Source organism: Fundulus heteroclitus, chromosome 16, assembly GCF_011125445.2.
Source record: "Fundulus heteroclitus isolate FHET01 chromosome 16, MU-UCD_Fhet_4.1, whole genome shotgun sequence".
In the NCBI taxonomy this organism is placed as follows: Eukaryota; Metazoa; Chordata; class Actinopteri; order Cyprinodontiformes; family Fundulidae; genus Fundulus; species Fundulus heteroclitus.
In genome coordinates, this window is record NC_046376.1 from 24,236,497 (window position 1) to 24,256,305 (window position 19,809).

The 19,809-nt window shown below is 37.8% G+C and overlaps 2 protein-coding genes and 1 long non-coding RNA gene across 4 annotated transcripts; 1 reads left to right on the forward strand and 2 right to left on the reverse strand.

The window, feature by feature from the left end:
* Window positions 1–2,046: 2,046 nt before the first annotated feature.
* On the reverse strand, window positions 2,047–16,508 carry LOC105939433 (myeloid-associated differentiation marker homolog). 2 transcript variants are annotated; one of them, XM_036148190.1, is made up of 2 exons: window positions 16,428–16,508; window positions 2,047–3,992 (listed from the first exon to the last, which is right to left on the reverse strand). In XM_036148190.1, exons 1-2 carry the CDS (start codon window positions 16,455–16,457, stop codon window positions 3,123–3,125), a joined length of 900 nt encoding a protein of 299 aa, XP_036004083.1. In that variant the 5' UTR covers window positions 16,458–16,508; the 3' UTR covers window positions 2,047–3,122. The 2 variants fall into 2 exon arrangements, with proteins under 2 accessions (XP_036004083.1, XP_036004084.1); XM_036148191.1 differs by lacking the exon at window positions 16,428–16,508 and adding an exon at window positions 4,119–4,149.
* LOC118566365 lies at window positions 9,381–10,336 on the forward strand. Its single transcript, XR_004932959.1, has 3 exons — window positions 9,381–9,432; window positions 9,595–9,863; window positions 10,154–10,336. It is a non-coding gene; the product is annotated as an uncharacterized LOC118566365 (long non-coding RNA).
* LOC105939428 (myeloid-associated differentiation marker homolog) lies at window positions 13,614–16,466 on the reverse strand. The gene is made up of 2 exons (XM_012881573.3): window positions 16,191–16,466; window positions 13,614–15,591 (listed from the first exon to the last, which is right to left on the reverse strand). The coding sequence occupies exons 1-2, from the start codon at window positions 16,455–16,457 to the stop codon at window positions 15,007–15,009; spliced, it is 852 nt and encodes a 283-aa protein (XP_012737027.2). The 5' UTR covers window positions 16,458–16,466; the 3' UTR covers window positions 13,614–15,006.
* Window positions 16,509–19,809: the final 3,301 nt, after the last annotated feature.

Here is a 19,809-nt window from a genome sequence, read left to right on the forward strand (position 1 = left end):
CGACTGCCACCTGGCTGCCATCTGCAGTTTAAAGGCTGCAAAGCTAAATATTTTGTGTGTGAAATATGAGTTTGCGAAGCTGCCTAATTGTTGTGTGCAATTCAGTCCTCCAAACACCTAAACTAACCGGACAGCTTTGTTCAAAAGCTCTTACATGTCCAGCTGTAGTTCATTGTCTTGTAAATCTGTGAATCTTTTGATGCGTCCGTATAACCCTGAACATATCCAAAGTATTTATTTGATAAATATCTGTACTGTTTATGGATCTGAAATATTACCTTTTTTTTCCTTTATCCAACTGGGTAACATCCGTATAAATGACAAGAGACAGAAATGGGTGAACTGGTGATCGTAGAACTATTTGAATTACGCTGATTTGAGATAATTATTTATTACATTAGTTACAGTCCAGCTAAAAGTATTTCATTTTTTTTCCTTCTTCCTTTTTAAAATTTCTCATATATTGACTTCAATGCCTTCCGTTCAGTTCTCCACTCACTGCCAACCAGACACCTCATAACAAGTCATCCTACCATATATAACCGAAAACTTTAATTGTTTTACCCTTTCAAAATCATGCCTATACATTCTTAAAAAGAAAACAAAAACTCTTGATAATAATGAGCACAATGATATAAACCTATATGGCAAACTCCAAACAGTAAATATGACAGAAAAATGGAGACAACAATAAAACATGACAGAATAAATGCTAAAAAACATGAGCCCAAAATGAAAATCATAACCTAGCACCTCAGGATCTTTCCAAACTGAGTTTGGGCTACATGTTGCAAATTACCCTATGATAAAGAGACAAATTATGTGTGTTTTTATAGTTTTATTCCATTTCAGTTTCCCAGACTTAAAGATTATTTCTGTTCATTCAGGAAGATGTGAAGTTCAAAACATAAAGGATTGAATTCAATTGTTCCTTGTGAAATCTAAATCAGTTTTGAGTTTGTGTGGTTTTCTGTCTGTTTGCATTAATACGTTCATTATCAGGCTGACATGATAAGAACAGCAACCTTTTACGCTTCATTTACTCTAATTGACCTGAGTTCACTCACACAGATTGGAGTACCAGGTGACACAAAAGATGCAGGATTAGGAGTCTGATTTTGATGACGTCTTTTAAAGTTTCCAATTGGTGAAAAACAATGTTATATTTTCTGGCTTTTCATTCTTGCCTAAAGAAATAACAAAGGTAAAGAAAGAAAGCTAAAGGGAAAAACGGCTTTTAACAGACTCTATAAACTGCAGCTGCTTCCTGATTAAGGGATTTGCTATTCCACTTTTCCCACACATACTTGCTCTCTGGAATGTCTGTGCTGTCTATTTGGCTCTTCTTGGTTTCATATTTTGTTCTCGTTGAGTTTGTCTTCTCTCATCTTTCCTTGGCTGCTCTACCGTCTGTACCTATTAATGTCTTTAGGGCAATTTTATAGTTTTCTAATGAGGAAAGAAAGGGGTGAACAAAAAAACAAAAAGGTCATGCACTAGTTATGTCACCACCACCTTTATTCAACCAGTATGACTATGGTACTCCGGTTATAAAGACTATTATTTTTTACTATTCAAAGATTTAATACAGGTTTGTTTTTGCTTTTTTGTCATCATCAAATGCATATTCTTATCAGAAAAAAGTAAACTGAATAAATTATTTTTTTAATTGAACTAGGAGAAAAAGTCATTCAAACCCATTTGGCCCTCTGTGAGACAACCAGTTCCCTTTAATAACTGGTAGGTTGGCAGGTGTTCATGACTTTTCTGACATTTAAAGCTTTAAGTGCCAATATTAGTGATTAAGATTGAGAATGTTCAACAGCTTGGATCATCATTGATTCAGATCAGTTTGTACACACACACACACACACACACACACACACACACACACACACACACACACACACACACACACACACACACACACACACACACACACACACACACACACACACACACATGTGGATGCCAAATAACCTTCACAAAAACTGATAATGTTTTGATAAGAAATTCAAGCTGTATTCACTGAGAACAAGGCTGATCCTGTTTTTCCCAAACCGAGTACTTCGCTTTTGCGTCTGTAAATAAATACTAAAGTCCATGTCAAAAGACATTTGTTGCCTGAGGTGACATTTCTTAGAGTAACCAAAATCATTTTCTTTATACCTCTTCAGAGCCTGGTTACAACGGCAGCAGCACACTGCTGAAGGGCTGTAGAGGGGCGCTTAGGTGCTGCTTTGTGCACAGAATTAACACTTTATGCATTTTTAATTTCAAACTTACATGCAGGCCTGTCAATGACATTTACAAGTGTGGATATGGCCCACAGGAGATGACACACCCATATCTGGTCTATACACAGTCTATTAGTGCCTTTAACTGCATAAATAATCATTAACTGAGTTAATATGGAACAAATCTATTCTTTTTTGTCATGTCAGTCACTTCAAGCCTTGGGCAGGCCGAGGAGAGCTAATCTTAATCTGTGTGTGCTACATAGGATAGCATCAGGATGTTATTACCTGGTGATTATTTGTGTGGTGTCTGTGGAATTTCAAAGTGAAAATTCTAATGCACAAGAATTTTTTTGAAATGTTCATAAAGGTCCGGAAGGAGATAACTCAGGCACCCATCTGTCTGCCTCAAGTGAAGAAGATGGAGTAGAAGATGCATGCCCTTAGCACCTCCATTAATAATAAACAGATACAATATAGGTGTTCTGGGTGCACAAATGTTTATTTATCCAAGCGTGTAGCCTCACCTTAACCTGATAAGGGGAAAAGCATGGCACTTTTCTGGTACGTATTTTGACCTGGATGTGACAATGAAACAAGTATGATCTCAGTGATATTTCTCTATTTCATTACCCTCAGGATCCAAAGTTCAACACAGCTATTTGTCCTTTTTTATTACAATGATATCACAACTCTAATGTTTAACCAACGGCCTTTTTGGCTGTATTGCACAATGAATACATTGGAGGATCAGATTTTCCATTACATATTAAATCTCTGATAAGTAGCAGGTTCTTGTAAATTTTGTTGGGATATTAGTATAGAAAAGACATTTTAAAATAATTTTAATTCTTAACAGTTGTAATAGTCTTTATAAGCAACATCTCACTCATTCCTGAAAACAAAGACCCGAAGTATGGAGTAGATAGAGTCCAGGATGTAGACAATAGAGTTGAAGACTGTCATGACGGTGATCAGAACCAGTTTATCCCAAGAACAGAGGCGGCCACAGTTCACTGGTCTCTTATTGTGAAAAGAATACAGCGGCCATATAACCATTGCTGTTATATACATAGTTGCTGCCAAAACATTATAGACAATTGCAACGTTCTCAAAAGAGAAGGGAAAATAGACAGTAAGATTTCCGAGAGTGATCAGGATTATGGCGATGCCGAAAATGAAACACAAGGAATACACAGCTACACACCAGTTTAGTGCTGGGTTGCCTGAGTACTGAGCACTTTCCAGTGACAGGAAGATGAGACAGGCTAAGAAGCTCTCCAGCATCTTCATTATTCCCGGCGGCGTGGAGAGAAATCCATTGTCCTGTCCACTTGGGCGAAGGCGTGTGAGGACCACCTCGGCCACATACACCCCAAAACACATCCAGGATACCACTGAAGCTCCAATCTGGCGGTAACAGGTGTTGCAGGCATAAAAGGTGGGGTACATGATGGAGGCGCACAGGCACAGCACACTTGACAGAATAGCAAAGGCAGCAGTGAAGTCCTCCCAGGCAAAGGGCATTTTGGTGCTGACAGTGGTAAACTCCAGAATGAGAATGAGAAGGGTGAAGAAGAAACAGAAGACCCAGGTGAACATGCACCATCCCCAGTATGGCGAGGAGTCCGGTTTCACCGTTGCCACCAGGCTGAAACACATACAAGTGAGGATGGCCGCCATTATTCGGATGATCCCCACAGGCTGGGTGATGGATTTGATATTCACGTAGACCATGGCTGCTCCTGGATGAACCTGTCCAAGCAAACAAAAGAAAGCGTGTTGTATTTCAGTCAGTTGTTGGCTCTCTCTTTGTGGTGCAGTTCAGCAAGGCCCAGATTTAGCAGCCTGATCTTGTTGAAGAAATCCATTAAAGCAAACCTTCCAACAGGCGCTTTCTTCTAAACAGAAAATCAAGTGTTGTATGTGTTCTAGCTTAGCATCCCAGCCTTATCTGCTCTGTTTATGGCACCTGCTTCTCGCTGCTGATTGGACTCTGGTTGGGCGTTACCAAGCATTCGCTGGACTCTGGTCCTTGTTGTAGGCTTACTACACAACTCGCTCCAAGGACAAAGACAGGAGCTTTGTTGACATTGAGCTTGTTGCAATGATAGTCCTTAAGTTAATTTGAGCCATTGTTTATAAGCAAAGGCAAAAGGTAAACTCAATGTAGATAACTTTTATTAGGACTGGAAAGATATTTAAGGATTGTTGGATCAAAACAAATTTTAAATAAAGAAATTAACATTTCAGTTTCAAGGCAATGCCAACTGTTCTGTGCTGATGTTTGCCAAGAAGGTTTCCCCTTTTTATTTTACCAGTCATCACAATGCTGCTGTCATGAGTAACACATCTGCACTCAGGCTATTTCTTTGTAATCTTCAGAATTTCCCTATATATTTGTGGGATGTTTATGCACCCCCACGAGCCGTTTCTGCTTTGCTCTGAATGAATAATTTTATCAACTTATCACTGTCAGGATTCTACAGGCAGTGCTGTGCAGTTTGCTGTCAGCACTGCCTGCTCTCTGCTCTCTTCTTTCTCACAGGTGATTGCAGTTGACGGGTGGGCATGGTACGCACCTGCGGCTCGTTGGCAGCTCGGGGCTGGAGCTTAAAAGCAGGTTGCAGGCAGCTGAAGGACGCCAGAGTGTTCAACCATTGTGGTATGCTTCAGTGGCCACTGTCTCTCGACAGTTAACTCGTGTTTCCTGTTTCTCACAGATCGCCTTATGCTCTGGATCACTCTCCAGATGCTCTTCCGAGTTCCGAAGTCTCAAGTCAAGTCCCAGGATCCTCATCGCTCAGATTCTGCTCTGGCACTCCTCTCAAGCCCCCTTGGTATTACCAAGCCGGACAAGAGTTCCCCTCTGGATTCTCCCTGGTTCCTTCAGCTGCTCACTGCCCGCTGCTTCCAGCTGCGGTTCTGCTCAGACTCCCTGCCTCCGTTCCATCAACCCACTCACCTGTCACATAGTCACCTAGTTCCACCTAAGAGAAGAGCTCCTCTGAATTCATTCTTCTGCTCCACTCCCCCTGGCTAGGTTACCTGAACCCAGCGGTAAGCGCACCTCATTTTCGGCTGGTTGCCCTTCTCTGCCCGGTCTAATCTGTTTCCTTTTATCGGCAGCGCTATCGGTCCCGGAATCCCGTTTCTGTCGGCCGCTCACTCTGTGAGCATCTCTCTGCGTTTCTTCGTGCCTAAATAAACATCTTAAATCTGCTCTCTGCCTCCCGATGGTGTTCTGCATGTGGGCCAAACACTTAAAAACCATGACAATCACTAGCATGAGAGGATACATGTGAGGGTTCTGGTCACAGTGCGGTGCATCCCACACAAAATGGCACATGAAAACAGTCATTTACAAAAAATACAAAATCTGTTTTTTTTTACAGTCACAGTCAGTTGACCCTTACAGTGGATCTGAAGCTGAAAGTTTGTTTTAATAAGTTGCTGACTACTGTGAAGTTAGTATAAAGTTGTGATAAATACAAATAATCGATAATTGATTAAATAATTACATATTAAACAAGACTGCAAGGCGTCTGTTTACGTGCAGCAAGAAAAACCTTACAACTTTCTTTGGTCTCTCAGCAACATGTCTATATATACAATTTGGAGGTGTGCACATTTCTTCCCTGCTGGATGCAGGTATTTATGTGAAGGTACAGACCATGCCACATCATTTTTTGATCTGCAGATCATAGATGCACACTGCAGCAAAGAGAATGACAACAAATTATATGTCACAATGAGCGCTGCTACTCATCTTTCAAATTCTCTGATATGAAGGCCACTTAAGTTTGAGCAGAACACTTGCAATGGATAACCTAGTAAACCATCCCAGTAAACTATCACAATAATTATGAACTACAAAGACCTTTCTACAGAAGTGTTTTGGATGCTCAGAAGAGTCTGAAACACTCACACTTGATTGCACATTTTGTGGAGCACACTGCATTCTGGGTATATCTCAGAAGAACCAAGACCCTATAGAGACTGCCTAATTAGTTAAAAAGATGCAAAGATTGAAATTATTCATCATGGTCTTGGCTTTCACATTACAAAAACCTACAATTTTGTGCACATTTTGTGTGTGAGCTTTTCTTTAATGTACTGTATCAAGCTATTGATGCCTGTGTCTTTAACTTTAGCAAGACCTGCCTCCTACAATATTTTTAGTGTATACTGTGACTTCACATCTTTTTAGACAGGAAGCATGATGTCATGGCTTTATAAGTGTGTGTACATGTGAGTGTGTGTGTGTGTGTGTGTGTGTTTGAACATGCATATGTGTGATTCATCTGTTTTGGGTGTGGCTGCTGGCAGTGCCTATAAAAGTATAGCGTGGGTTGTGTTGGCTAGGGGACAACATAAAAGCACTGTCCACTCAGCAGCTGTTACCGATGAGGAGATCAGACAAATGAGAGGGAGCCCTACCCTACAGGGAGGGCTGCTGTGCTTCATGTGCGGTATGACAATAGCTATGTTTACATGCACAAAATTTCACAACTGGATTAAAATGTATTCGGATTAAATAATCGCATCGTTCCACACAATCAATTAATCTGATCATAATGTGTATTGGGAGCCCCAATAGTTTTGCTTCCCAACATATTTCAGCCACTCAACAAAGTGGAAATACGTCATGTTTACGTCGGGCGCACATGCGCACTCAGATCTGTTTGCCACATTCGGAATAACTTGAGCCTGACAAGCATTTATATGCAGGTTGATCGGATTATCAATCGGCATAAACCACCCCTCTCATTCGGATTATAATTTTATTCCGATTGAGCTTAATCCGATCATTATATTCCGATTGTTTTTTTTACATGACGCAATTTTATTCTGATCGGCCCTTTATTCCTATTACTTTTGTCCGCGTAAACTCAGCTATTGCTTGCTGTGCTAATATTTTTCTAAGAATGTCTTGGCTTTGTTTCTGCAATTTTTAAACTTTTGTAGCCAAGAGGCTATTTGGGAAAAGTTAATAAAATAAAGAGTTTGTTTATTCTCAAGAAGAGACACTCTTTGTTGTGTTTTAGTTAATTTTTGAGGAGAATTTTGATTATTGCTTCATTCTGTGTTATTGCTTTGCCCTCATACATACATTAAAAATAAATTGTCACCTATTCTTTAAAAATGTATGTTGCATCCACGAGGCAGGATGTAACACACTTATAACCTAATTTTTTACTTTCAGAATAAATTGACTTCAACAAAGAAAGTGTAAAAAATTTTTTTAAACACATGAAAAGTGAGATGCAAATGTGCTTGCCAACATGTATAGATTATCTGAATAAAGATAGCTGCAAGAGAAGAGCTACAAACTCATCCTTCCTGCTTTTAGTTTTTTTACACGGCACATATATTTAGAAAATTCCCCTTTCTGTCTTTCACTTTGGTGTCTGTCATAGAATTACTAACATTGAACAGAGTAATCTCAAAACCAATAGCTGCTATGTGTTTTAGTGAAGATCTGCACCTTGACACACCTTAACAAACATAATTTATTCTGGATGGGTTATCTCCTATGAGCGTAGAGCTGGTTAAAGTTTCAGTTTCAGGCTGTTTAGCTGTTGCCACTTCAGTATAAGCATCTATAACAACTAGATTCTAACAGCGTACAACTTATATTTTATATGATTAACAAAATTTTATGTAGTTACATTCACCAAAAATTATATGAGTGGAAGGCAAATAAAAAGGGAAAAAAATCACTCTGGGATCATGTTCTTGAACAGAACTTTATTAGTTCTTGATGGTTTAAACAAAACAGGTCTTTCACATTCAAATCCATGCATGGAAGAGATTTAAAAATCCATAGTGATGCTTTTTTGCACATAACTTGCTTCAGCTTCTTTGAGGAAAATGAAACATGATTGATCACCTTGGATTAGCTGTGGATAAAAGATATAAAATGTGGCATAAGCAACACTTCCATACAATCAGTGCCACCCAGCACCTGTGTTATTTTCTCAGGAAGGAGATAACGCAGGTGCCAATCTGTCTTCCACAAGTAAAGAAGATGGAGTAGAGGATGGATGCTTTGAGCATTTGAATAATCATTAGAAAAACGAGATACTCCTTGGTGGGTCCAAGAAGAATCTCAAGAGATAGAACGTAGCTCTGGGTGAGCTAGGTTCTATCTCTTGTGCATTATTTACAATTTAAAAACATCTCGGAATTAGCTGTAAACTGACAAAATCAAGAAAAAAAAAAGCCATGGTAACCTGTTGAGATAATTCTCAAGAGGCATCAAATGTAATCAGATTCAACTTTATTTGGCAAGTTTGTGGATACAAACAAGGAATCTGACTTTTAATTCCAATGTTCTCATAGTGTGTACAGGAGAGTAATTTTCCATACATACATAGCTGTATATAAACTTTTTTGTATATAAAGGTTTGATTTGAAAGTTATTACTATGATGCTGTTTAATGAATGGTGGGGAGCTTTAAAGTGTCCCTCAGTTCAGGGATATGAGCTAGGCGATGCGTGAGGGCAAATTTAATGGTACCTAATGTTGCTATAGGGTTCCAATACACAATAAGCCCAGCATAAAAAATTAATAGTTAATGATAGTAGTTATTTTAATATGAATTGTTTGTGTTTCAGATGGCTCTCCTGTTGCAAATCTATTGCTGCAGACTTTCAATCTGGGCGTTTACCTGGCCCTCCCCATGTTGTGATGTTATTGGTTTCACAAACGTGCAATGATAGCAGAACTTCAGCATGTTTTAACAAATGCTTAGCTTTGTGTGTGCAACAAACTATTTTAAATAGTTCTAACGCAAAATGATATGTATGGAGACAAATTTCTGCCAAAACGTTGCACACAAAAAAAAGTTTTGCACACAAATAAAACTTGTTTTGCACACAAAAAGATATGTTTCACACAAAAAAAATTGTTTTGCAAACTGTTTGCCAACCTTGCACTCAAAATATCATTTATAAGTTTTCCTCGAGCACAAAACGGTCTCTGCTCGCACAAAACAGCCTCTGCTCGAGTACGAAACAATCCCACTACCGCTGCGGTAAATTTGTGCCAAAAGTCACGTGATGCATTGAGTTGTTGTTGTTGTTCAGACTTCCCGACAGCAGGGGGCGCACCCGAAAGAAACTGAAAGGCGCCGGTTTGGCTAAAGAAGAAAAACGTGACATCACAGCTAACAGCATTAGCACCCCACAGGTAACTTTCAAAGCTTTCCCGGTGAAAAAGTAATAGCTCACTGATAGATCATGTAAGATTTCAGTTAAAGGCACTGTTTAGTTTTATTTCTGATCTAAAAATGCTGTGTAACGGACTTTTGAAAAATAACGTATTTAAACCATGATTTAACTCTCCTTTCAGAATTCAACGTGTTTGGAGAGACGTGTGGTGCGCAGGAACAAACATATACAACAATGTGCTGCACTCAGGAGAGGACAACAGTTTGCTTGAGCTGTCAAACATGTTGGATAACTTCTGTTGTCACTATTTATTTATCCCAAGACTACAACTAAGTTTTCACACCATCAGCAGTGGCTGAGATGACCATTCACTCAGAACTGAGAGGAATCTGACACTTATGGGAGATGGGAAGCATCCAGCATGCTGTGGTAGAACCAGAAATCACAGAGGTAAGATGGATTTTTTTTTGTGCGTGCTATTATACAGTTTCTCACAATGCATATATTTCAAACCAGAAATTAATTTATCTGATCATTCCAATACAACAAAACATCGAAAACATCAGAGAGGTGGCATTGAAACTGTTTTCTTTGAAATGTGTTTATTATTAAAATAATTAATGGATTTTGGAGTCTTTTTTTCAATCCTTAGCTCCATGAGTTAAATTATATTCAGTAAGTTGTAGCAACAGAATCATGGTCTCTTTTTTATTCTCTATATATCTCCATCTTTCTTGCAGGGACTCTGCCTGCCTCATATTGACAGTGGACTGCTGGATGACCCACACTGTGGGGTCACTATTCCTGAAACTGGCAATGTGTTGAGCCCCGAACAACTGGTAGCACTGAGGGCAGCCATGGATGCACTGGGACATTCTGAATCACACGGTTCAGATATATATATATATATATATATATATATATATATATATATATATATATATATATATATATATATATATATAAATAAATGTTGCTACTGTCCAGTATGACCAACACTTTACGAGTTTAATCTTATTTTGGTTACCATTGTTGCAAAAGGTTTTCAAGTACTAAAATCTAGCCAGGAAAATGTAACTAAGTTAGTGTATTCACTGAATAAAAATGTAGAATTGCTAGGATTGTGATAGTAAATGTGTAAGGTACTGTATAAACCTTTTGAAAATGCTGAGGTTATTGAAAAAAAGGGGCACATGACCCCTTTTTTTACTAAAACTGAAGATGCAAACATTGTGAGACAATTAAACAGTCCTTTATTTTCCACATTGCATAATAAACATACCCTTTGATAAACTCTTCATTTCCAATTCTTACCAATATTAATCAAAGTGAATACACCTTTTTCACAAGGATTGCTTTTATTGTTGAAATTAAGACTGAAAGAACTCCATTAATTCTCCAGGTTTTTCCCAGTAAACAATCCATATATTAACAATAAAACGGGCTGTATTAAAAAAACTGGCTGATGAAATGGATGAAGCCAAAAACAGGACTATGAAAAACAATTTCTGCATGTAAGACTGTCAGGAAATTTAGAACAATCTCAAACCTGGCCTTTTTTTTTCCTAACTTTTTTTTTTTTAGCCTAAAGGGCTCCACTAAGAGCTATGAAGGACATGCTGCAACAGTTACTGATCAAAGTAGTTAATACTGGGAACTAAAACGGTTACATATTAAGTTATTTTTTAACAAGCCCAACTCCTCATGTGTTTAAAGATTCCATCAAATCCTGAATTGTTCAAGTCTTGGTAGTCTCGTGATGGAAGTCGACCTGGTAGACTAACAGAGTTTATGTAGGAGCCTTCCATCCAGCCCAGAACTTTGATGGCCTTCACCCTCATCAGTGGGTGCTGGAAAACAGATATGTGTTATTGTTATGTAAAGGATAATACTGTTAAAGAAAAAAATAAATCACCACTTTGATGAAAACAAACTTTTCAAGAAAATATCTGCTCATGTGGTTTTTGCCATGGCCAAACCAATTTTATTAAGTGCACAACACATATTTGCAATTGGGCACAGATGACCTCATTTTTACTTTGAAGAAATTAAGGAGTTAGAAAGGTAGTGAGATATGATCTAGATCTGCTGCTATATGCTTTACTTGTAACATTCATATTTATGTTAGAAAACGCAATTTTTAATTAATTTCCTTACCAATTTTCATATAATCAATATCCACTCGTTGCAATTATTTTAAATTCATTAAGAATTCGTTTTGCACATAAGCATACATGCATTGGTTTGACAGTTTTAGGATAAATTACCAAATCCAAACACCAATTTAGATTTACACCAATAAGAACAATAGACAGTCATTTGAAAACAACACAAAAACCACATGATAATCTGTTAACAATGCATTTATCTGGGTATCCACTCAGGTACTATTTATTTGACACAGCACAGTAAAAGCAGAAGCCAACCACAGTGGCTGCATTACAAAGCAAAAGTTGTTTTAGCATGGCGTTCAACCTAAGGACAGCTTTCATGTTATTTGCTCTAAAAAGTAACATGGTCCCTTACTGTAACACAGCAGTACCTTTAACTGAAATCTTACATGTTCTATCTGCAAAGTGAGCTGTTACTTTTTCACCGGGAAAGCTTTGAAAGTTACCTGTGGGGTGCTAATGCTGTTAGCTGTGATGTCACGTTTTTCTTCTTTAGCCAAACCGGCGCCTTTCAGTTTCTTTCGGGTGCGCCCCCTGCTGTCGGGAAGTCTGAACAACAACAACAACTCAATGCATCACGTGACTTTTGGCACAAATTTACCGCAGCGGTAGTGGGATTGTTTCGTACTCGAGCAGAGGCTGTTTTGTGCGAGCAGAGACCGTTTTGTGCTCGAGGAAAACTTATAAATGATATTTTGAGTGCAAGGTTGGCGAACAGTTTGCAAAACATTTTTTTGTGTGAAACAAATCTTTTTGTGTGCAAAACAAGTTTTGTTTGTGTGCAAAACTTTTTTTTGTGTGCAACGTTTTGGCAGAAATTTGTCTCCATAGATATGGCTTTCCACAAGTGTGTGCCATAAAGAAAGGGAGAGGAAATTGCTCTGTTGAAGCTTGCTCCGGGTCCAGCATGCTGGAGTATTGGACATCATTTTGGAGACAGCATCAGAACCTTGTGCTGGTCTGTGCAGGAGTTTTTTGCTGCTGCAGATTTATGTTATCCTTGTTCCTTCCCATCTCAAAGTCCAAACATGTATCTTGTATCTCAAGGTGAATTTGGACAATAAACGTTTAAGTCTAAAAAAAATGCCTCTTTTGTTTTGTACATATTACACATTTTCATAAAAAAAATTATGCTAAAAGACAACAGAGTAGTCCAAAAGTTAGGATAAATAACTGTTAGTTTGGCACAGAACTATGACCTACGAAATAGATATTATTCATAAATAGCCTTAATAGATAATAAATTCCAGTAGTGATTAATATCAACCCTTTTCAATCAATGCTTCAAAACCTATAAAATGCTAATTATTATTACCATAATTGGTTTATAAAGTCAAAACGTTGTAATAACGTTAATAAAGTTTGACAGTCAATACCTTAATGGTATGTTGCCGATAGTGTAATACGTAATCATTTTAAAACCCTTTAAAAATGCAACAATTGCAGCCAAACATGTCATGCTACATGAACATGATTATATTTCTTTTATTATTTTATTATTTTATTTTATTATTTTATTATTTATATTTACCTTTTTTTCTCAGTTTTCATGCCAATGACTCATCAAAAATAAATCTAGTTGATGACATTCTCTCACTTTAATCATAATTTTAACAATGTTTTGTCGTAAAAAAAATCTTTACTTTATATTTTCTCAGATATTTATATTTTTTAAGCTCATGTATGGACTAATAGTATTTTATAAATTATTGCAAAGTGTTAATCACTCAGTGCTTTAATTCAGGACGAGACCAGTGATCCTGAGCTCTACATGTTTTTCATCAGTTTAAACCAGGCAGTAACTTAATAGCTTTGTACATTATTGCCTAAGGTCTCCAGATGGAAACTCCTTCATCTATATTTAAGCTATATTTATCAGGTCAAAAACAGTGTGAAATTAATTGCAAGATAATACATTATTGGCTACAATAATATTATTCATTGCTAAAAATTTCTATGATATCCAAATGAATACAGGCAAGGTAAGTTTATTTTCATAGAAACATTCACACAATGGGCAATTCAAAGCACTTATGGGAATTTGTAGGAAATGCATGACAATGACAAAAACCTCTAAGTATTGTTTAAATAGAGAGTTTAATAACTCATACACTCAAAAGCATAGCATAAAAAACAAATAGTTGAATACAAATTTAAAACAGTTAAATAGTTTTTAAAAATGACTGTCCGGGAATGTTATGCCCTGAACGAGCAGTGCTTGAATCACAAGCTTAAATCGTGATCAAGCAAACAGTACATCACTGGGATCCCTTGATCAAAAGCTGCAGTAAAACAGTCCTGAATCCCAAATCCTACGTCTGCAGAAACAAAGAAAACAGAGTAAGCTGGTCTTTGGTGACTTCAGGGGTCTATATTGTTCATAGTACTGGACAAGTATATAGCAAAACCATTCAGTCCTTTATTAAGTAATAGTTAAATTATAGAATCAATCCCTTTCCAAACAGGAGCCAGTACAGTAGATCTGTCAGATAATGCAAATGGTAAATAAAACTAGTTCAAGTATACGCCCTTGAAGAAACCCACAATTGCTTTTTGTTTGCCTAGTTTTGCAATTATTAAATGACACAAGGTAGTCCCTGTGTGGTAAATAAACTCTGAACCACATTAGCACAAAACCAGGCTATCCCAGTTTTGCAGTTTATCAATTAGTATGTTATTATCAACTTTGTGCAAAGTGTGCTGATACTGAGTAATACCAAGACAGAAGTTCCAGAGGCATCACCGTTGAGAGGCAAGCATTCATTGCAGTTTCTGAGCTATGCCATCTAAACACTGGAAGGAAGTTGAGGGATTAAAATTTGTCATAAATGGAGGTGGAATTGGAGGCCAAGTCAAAAATGCAGCCAACCTTTTCAAACATGTTCGAAATACAATTAGGTCCAATGTCTCTATGGCTTCCTCTTCCTGTCTTCTAGTTTAGTGCCCGTTATAGAAAAGGGTACATTGGACAGGTACATTAAAAAACAAAAGCTGCTTCTTGTTTTAGTTTCTTTGCACTGCGACACACCTGTGCAAACATTTATTATGGGCAGGTGATTTTATGATGAACAGAATATTGGTTAAAGATTCACTCATTCTATCAGTATTGTGACATGTTTCTGACGTGCTAAGACAAACACCCAGCAGCTGTAGCCCTTTTGATTAAAATCTGTACAACGTCATTTTGGCTACATTTTACATCTAGATCAGTAAGTGTATTTAACTTAGTTATTCAACACAATAATGTGCTAAAAAAACATAAATTACAAATTAGCAGGAAGGCGTGCAAATAGGAACTAGATCGCACTGTGATTATATTGTTGAACAAAAGTTGTAGCTACTTCACTTCCCTAACAATTTTGACAATAGCAAAGGCACAACAGAAACAAACTCTTCACATTCAAATCAATGCAACAATGTGATTATGTTTGAGTGGTGAAGAAGACCAGCTTGAAAGAATACACTGTGTCCACAATGTAAGCAATCAGGTTAACACAGGTTAAAAAAGAGACAACAACAGCAATATTCCATGGACAGATCATAGGGCAGGAGTTTGGTCTCGATCCAATCCTGAAGCTGTAGACGGGCCAGATGATGACAGCTGTGATGTACATCAGAACGGCAAGCACATTGCAGGCTATTAGAACTTTGTTAAAAGGTGCAGGGAAGCGGGACAGCAGCCGGCCAATAGTTAAAATAATGACGAGGAGGGCAAAAATGAAACAAATGGAGTAGACAGCAACACACCACTGGAGACCTGGATGAGTTGAGTAGCTGGTGAAATCCAGACAGATGAAGATTATACAGGCCACAAAGGCCTCCAGAACTTTAAGCAAGCCTGGCACTGTGGAGAGAAACCCACTGATTTCCCCGGGTTTGGCCCGAGTCAGTCCAACCTCGACAGCGTACAGGATGAAGGTCAGGAAAGAGATAACGCAGGCAGCAATTTGTCTGCCACAACCACTACAGGTGAAGATGATGGAGTAGAGGAGGGATGCTGTGAGCACCTGCATGAATAACAATAAAAGATTCAGAACCTCCTTGGGCTATGCTTAATCTCTTGTGCAGTATTTACAAATTAAATAAAAACAATTTAAATTGACATGTACTTTGCTGAGATCATTTATGTGCAAATTGTTTTTTTTTCAACATTAGTTTCAATAAATGCAAAACTTCTTGTGGTTTTATATCTAAATATTTATTTAAAAAACTTTATTTACCAGAACATTATTGTCTTAGTAGTTTTCCCTTCTTTTGATCTTAAGTTCTGTATAAAAATAGCCTTCTTCTTTATATACTTTTTCTCATATTAACATAATTTTTTATACCAAAAACCCCACAACACCAACAAAACGTATGACCTCTTTATAACCCGTAAAGTCAACAATGTGTAATAAATCTTCTGTGATGATGAACTTTACCAGAGTTTTCATGTTATTCTTGATTAAAACCGCTGGTACTTTTAATTATTACACCAAACTCTAGATTTTATATCTTGGCAAAAAACAACAACAACAACAAATTTCAATGAAAAGAGCTAGGAAAATGTATTTAAAACAGAATAGAAACACAGATATATAGATTAATTGTAATGAACAATGCGTACCATTAGTGTAGCCAACATGGCAAAGGAGGTGGTAAAATCATCCCAGGAGATGGGCAGCTTTGAGTTGAGGCTGGTGAGTTCCAGGACCAGTATGAAGATGGTGATACAGAAGCAGAAACACCAAGTGAACATGCACCATGCCCAAAACGAATTAGGCAAGTTGGACCCTGATGCGACCAGGCTGAAAGTTATACATGTAAAGATGACCTCCAGTATCCTCAAAATGCCCACAGGTACCGTCAACGTCTTGAAGTCCAACGTAACCATCCTGTCTGTGATCCTGCTGTCGGCTCGCTGTTGATTTGGTCGGTTCCTAAACCGTCTGCTGTCCTTCCCCCTTGACGGGCACAAAAGAACATTTGCTTATCAGTCGTTCCTCTTCAGAAAGTAAACATTTCAACACTAACTCCATGGCAATTGTGCGCTGGCGTAAATGACCCAACCCTTTAAATTCACCATGTAAGTCAAAGGTCGTTTGCATTATGGATGACTTTCCAACTTATGAATCAATCCATCACAATGCATAATGGGGGCTAAACCTTTGCAATAGAGCAGATAAAGGTGGGAAGGAGAAAAGGGTGAAATGGAAGAGGTGATACATGTGCAGTTGTGAAATTCTAAAGAAACTGCGGGTAATAAGTTACTGCAATCTGCTACAATTTGTCTGCTGGTATAACTAAGATCTCATTTCTAAACAAAGGTGAATTCAATGAAAATTAATAATATAGGCAGTGTCTACAGATATATAATAGAACAGAACAGAATTTATTGTCATTGTTTTGAACTATAATTTGGCAGCTCTCGGTAGGCAGTCTGAATATCACACATATTTTGTATATAGTATATACAAAAAAATAATAGATAAAACAAAGGTTAGCAGCGATGAGATATTTACTCGTTCATTAAGTGTCTTCAAGGGATTGGGGTGACTGATTTGACTGCTCTGGGCTAAAAAACAAAACACTTTTGAGTCTGTTGGGTTTGCCCTTTAAAGTCCCGAATCTTTTTCTAGAGTGGAGAAAACTTAATTTGTTTGATGCGGGGTGTACTCCCCTGAATTAGCTCTGGTTTTCCTTTGGAGACTGCAAAGAGGGTGTCTGGGATCCAATAATGCGTTCCGATGACTTCACCACCTGCTGCAGGTTTGTCCTATTCTCCTGAGAGCAGCTAGAGTACACCACGGTGCAGCAATACACCAGAAGGTTCTCTGTCATGGACCTGTAAAAGTTTACAAGAAGTTGGTGAGGGAGGTGAACACGTTCCAAGTTTCTGAGGAAAAAAGGCTTTTGCTGTGGCTTCCCCGCCCAGTGTGATATGTGTGTTCGAGGTGAGCTCAGCAGAATTGTGGGCACCTAGGAGCTTGTAGTTATCAACTCTCTAAACCTTCTCGTGTCGTGAGGGGAGTGTGCACGGTGCACATGGATTTCCTAAAGTCCAGGATTACTTCTTTCATCTTTGAGATATTGAGGTCCAGGTTATTTTTCCAGCACCAATGATGAAATGCTGAACCATTAAGGTTGACTCCCTATTTTTTTTTAGAAATTATACGTACAACAGTGGTGTCGTCAGCAAACTTGACTATGATGTTGGTGGAGTGAATGTGGGAGCAGTCATGAGAAAATATAGAATAGAGAACGGCACGGAGGACGCATCCATGGGGACCCCCCAGAGCTGGGTTGATGACATGTGCACTGAAGTCTACAAAAAGCACCCAGACATAGAGCTGTCTTTCTCCAAGTGGGTCAGCGCTGTGTTGTGAACTGTTATTACTGCTTTCTCTGTTGGACTCTTTGCTCTGTATGCAAACTGATTTTGAACGCGGTCGGCGGGGAAAGCGGTCATATAAACAGTACCAAAGTCCAAATGTTAAGGTGTGGCTGAGAAGACTGGGTAACGATTTTGAAAGATGATTTTCAGTTTTTAACTGAATGACTAAAATAGATTCTGGCAATTGTTAGATTATTTAATTTATTAAGATGTACCTTATACGGCCATGAAATGTTTTCTAACAGAAATAGTGGCCGTCTCCAGGCATGTGGGAGTAGGTGTGAGGAAAAGTAATAAGCTACTATTAAGATAAGTAACATGAAGCAGGAAGTATGTGAAAAGAAGGCATCTTAGCTGGTTGAACATTAAATATAATCAGAAATCAATCAATAAAAAAGCCCATTGCATTCCATGTAAAATACATTTGCAAAAGAGAACAGCTTGAGTGTCCTATCTATCTATCTATCTATCTATCTATCTATCTATCTATCTATCTATCTATCTATCTATCTATCTATCTATCTATCTATCTATCTATCTATCTATCTATCTATCTATCTATCTATCTATCTATCTATCTATCTATCTATCTATCTATCTATATAATATATAGATATATATATATATAATTTCAAATCCTAATATTGTTCAGTATGAAGAAAGAAAATCAACATGTCAACGTTCTGTAAATTTCCTTTCATCATAAAAAAATCAACATATCTGTTTTTAAGCAATAACAAGTATTTCCTCCCACAAATTGTCATGTACAATCTTTGCTAGCAAACACAGTGCTGTTTGACTGTGTTTGCGAGATGAATGGACAACTTTCCAACACTGAAGACTTTTCTTCAAACTGCGTGTTTTCTAAATAGTAGTTTGATTGTACAGTCCATTTATGACTCAGCATCCAAAGAGCAATGTATATCTCTGTTGGTCCTCAAACATGCAGTAAAAATGACAACACTGCTAAAGAATTACCAATATTATATTATTATGCCACTCTTAGATGTCATAAGGGGGCACCAGTTTACAGAATATAGTGTCTCAGTAAAGCTAATGGACTCAAAATACAACTTCATGTGTTTTTTGTGAGGCTTCTTTCCTCATTTATTCTTTAATGGTGTTTACTCGTATTCTGTATGAGCTGCACCAAAAACCTGTGAGCTGTGTGAGAACACTGAATGGGTCAATTTGAGTTCATGAGGAGGACCAAAGCAGACTGAATTGCCACAAGTTGTCCAGCTTTGTCTCTCGCTGAACCACAGCCTCTTTCGTTTCCAGCAAATTTCAATGCACATTGTGAAGAATCACATTAGAAAAGCTTGATGGAAACAAAAAAAAGCAGAATTCAAAACAACGTGTTTAATTTCACAAAAAGGGTATTACGCTCGCTGATCAGCTGTTTCAGCTGTTGCCGTCTTCCCGAATACTCCAATAATGTGCATAGAATTGCATTTCTTTCTCCAAGTCTCCGGACTGCATGTAAAATCTGCAATAGTAGTTGACATAAAAAGAATAATTACAACATGCTCACACATTCCTGAAAATCTCTCTCCATTTTTCTCAGATGCCTGGTCCATGCTAGTTTGCGACCTCTACTTCCTGTTTATTACAGCCATGTGTAATATCAACTTCTGACGAAATGATGCGTTCCGCAGCTTGGTTAATTCGCTCCAAACCAGTGGATGGAAACACGACTAATTCTAATTTTCCTTTTCCTTCTTTGTTTGTGACATTTTAAATGTTTGTTTGTTTGTTTGTTTGTTTGGGAGTGGATTTCAAGTGGTGGCCTAGTGGTCAGGGAGGTGGAAGTTTGTGTATTTGAAAACCCCCAAAGGTTGGTGGTTCAAAA

Excerpts from the sequence above, each read along its gene's own strand:
- LOC105939428 (XM_012881573.3), bottom strand. The coding sequence starts at position 16,457 with ATGGTTACGTTGGACTTCAAGACGTTGACGGTACCTGTGGGCATTTTG. Across the intron at positions 15,592-16,190 it reads CCATGTTGGCTACACTAATG|GTGCTCACAGCATCCCTCCT; the intron begins GTACGCATTGTT and ends TTATTCATGCAG.
- LOC105939433 (XM_036148190.1), bottom strand. The coding sequence starts at position 16,457 with ATGGTTACGTTGGACTTCAAGACGTTGACG. Across the intron at positions 3,993-16,427 it reads TGGACTTCAAGACGTTGACG|GTTCATCCAGGAGCAGCCAT; the intron begins GTACCTGTGGGC and ends TTGCTTGGACAG.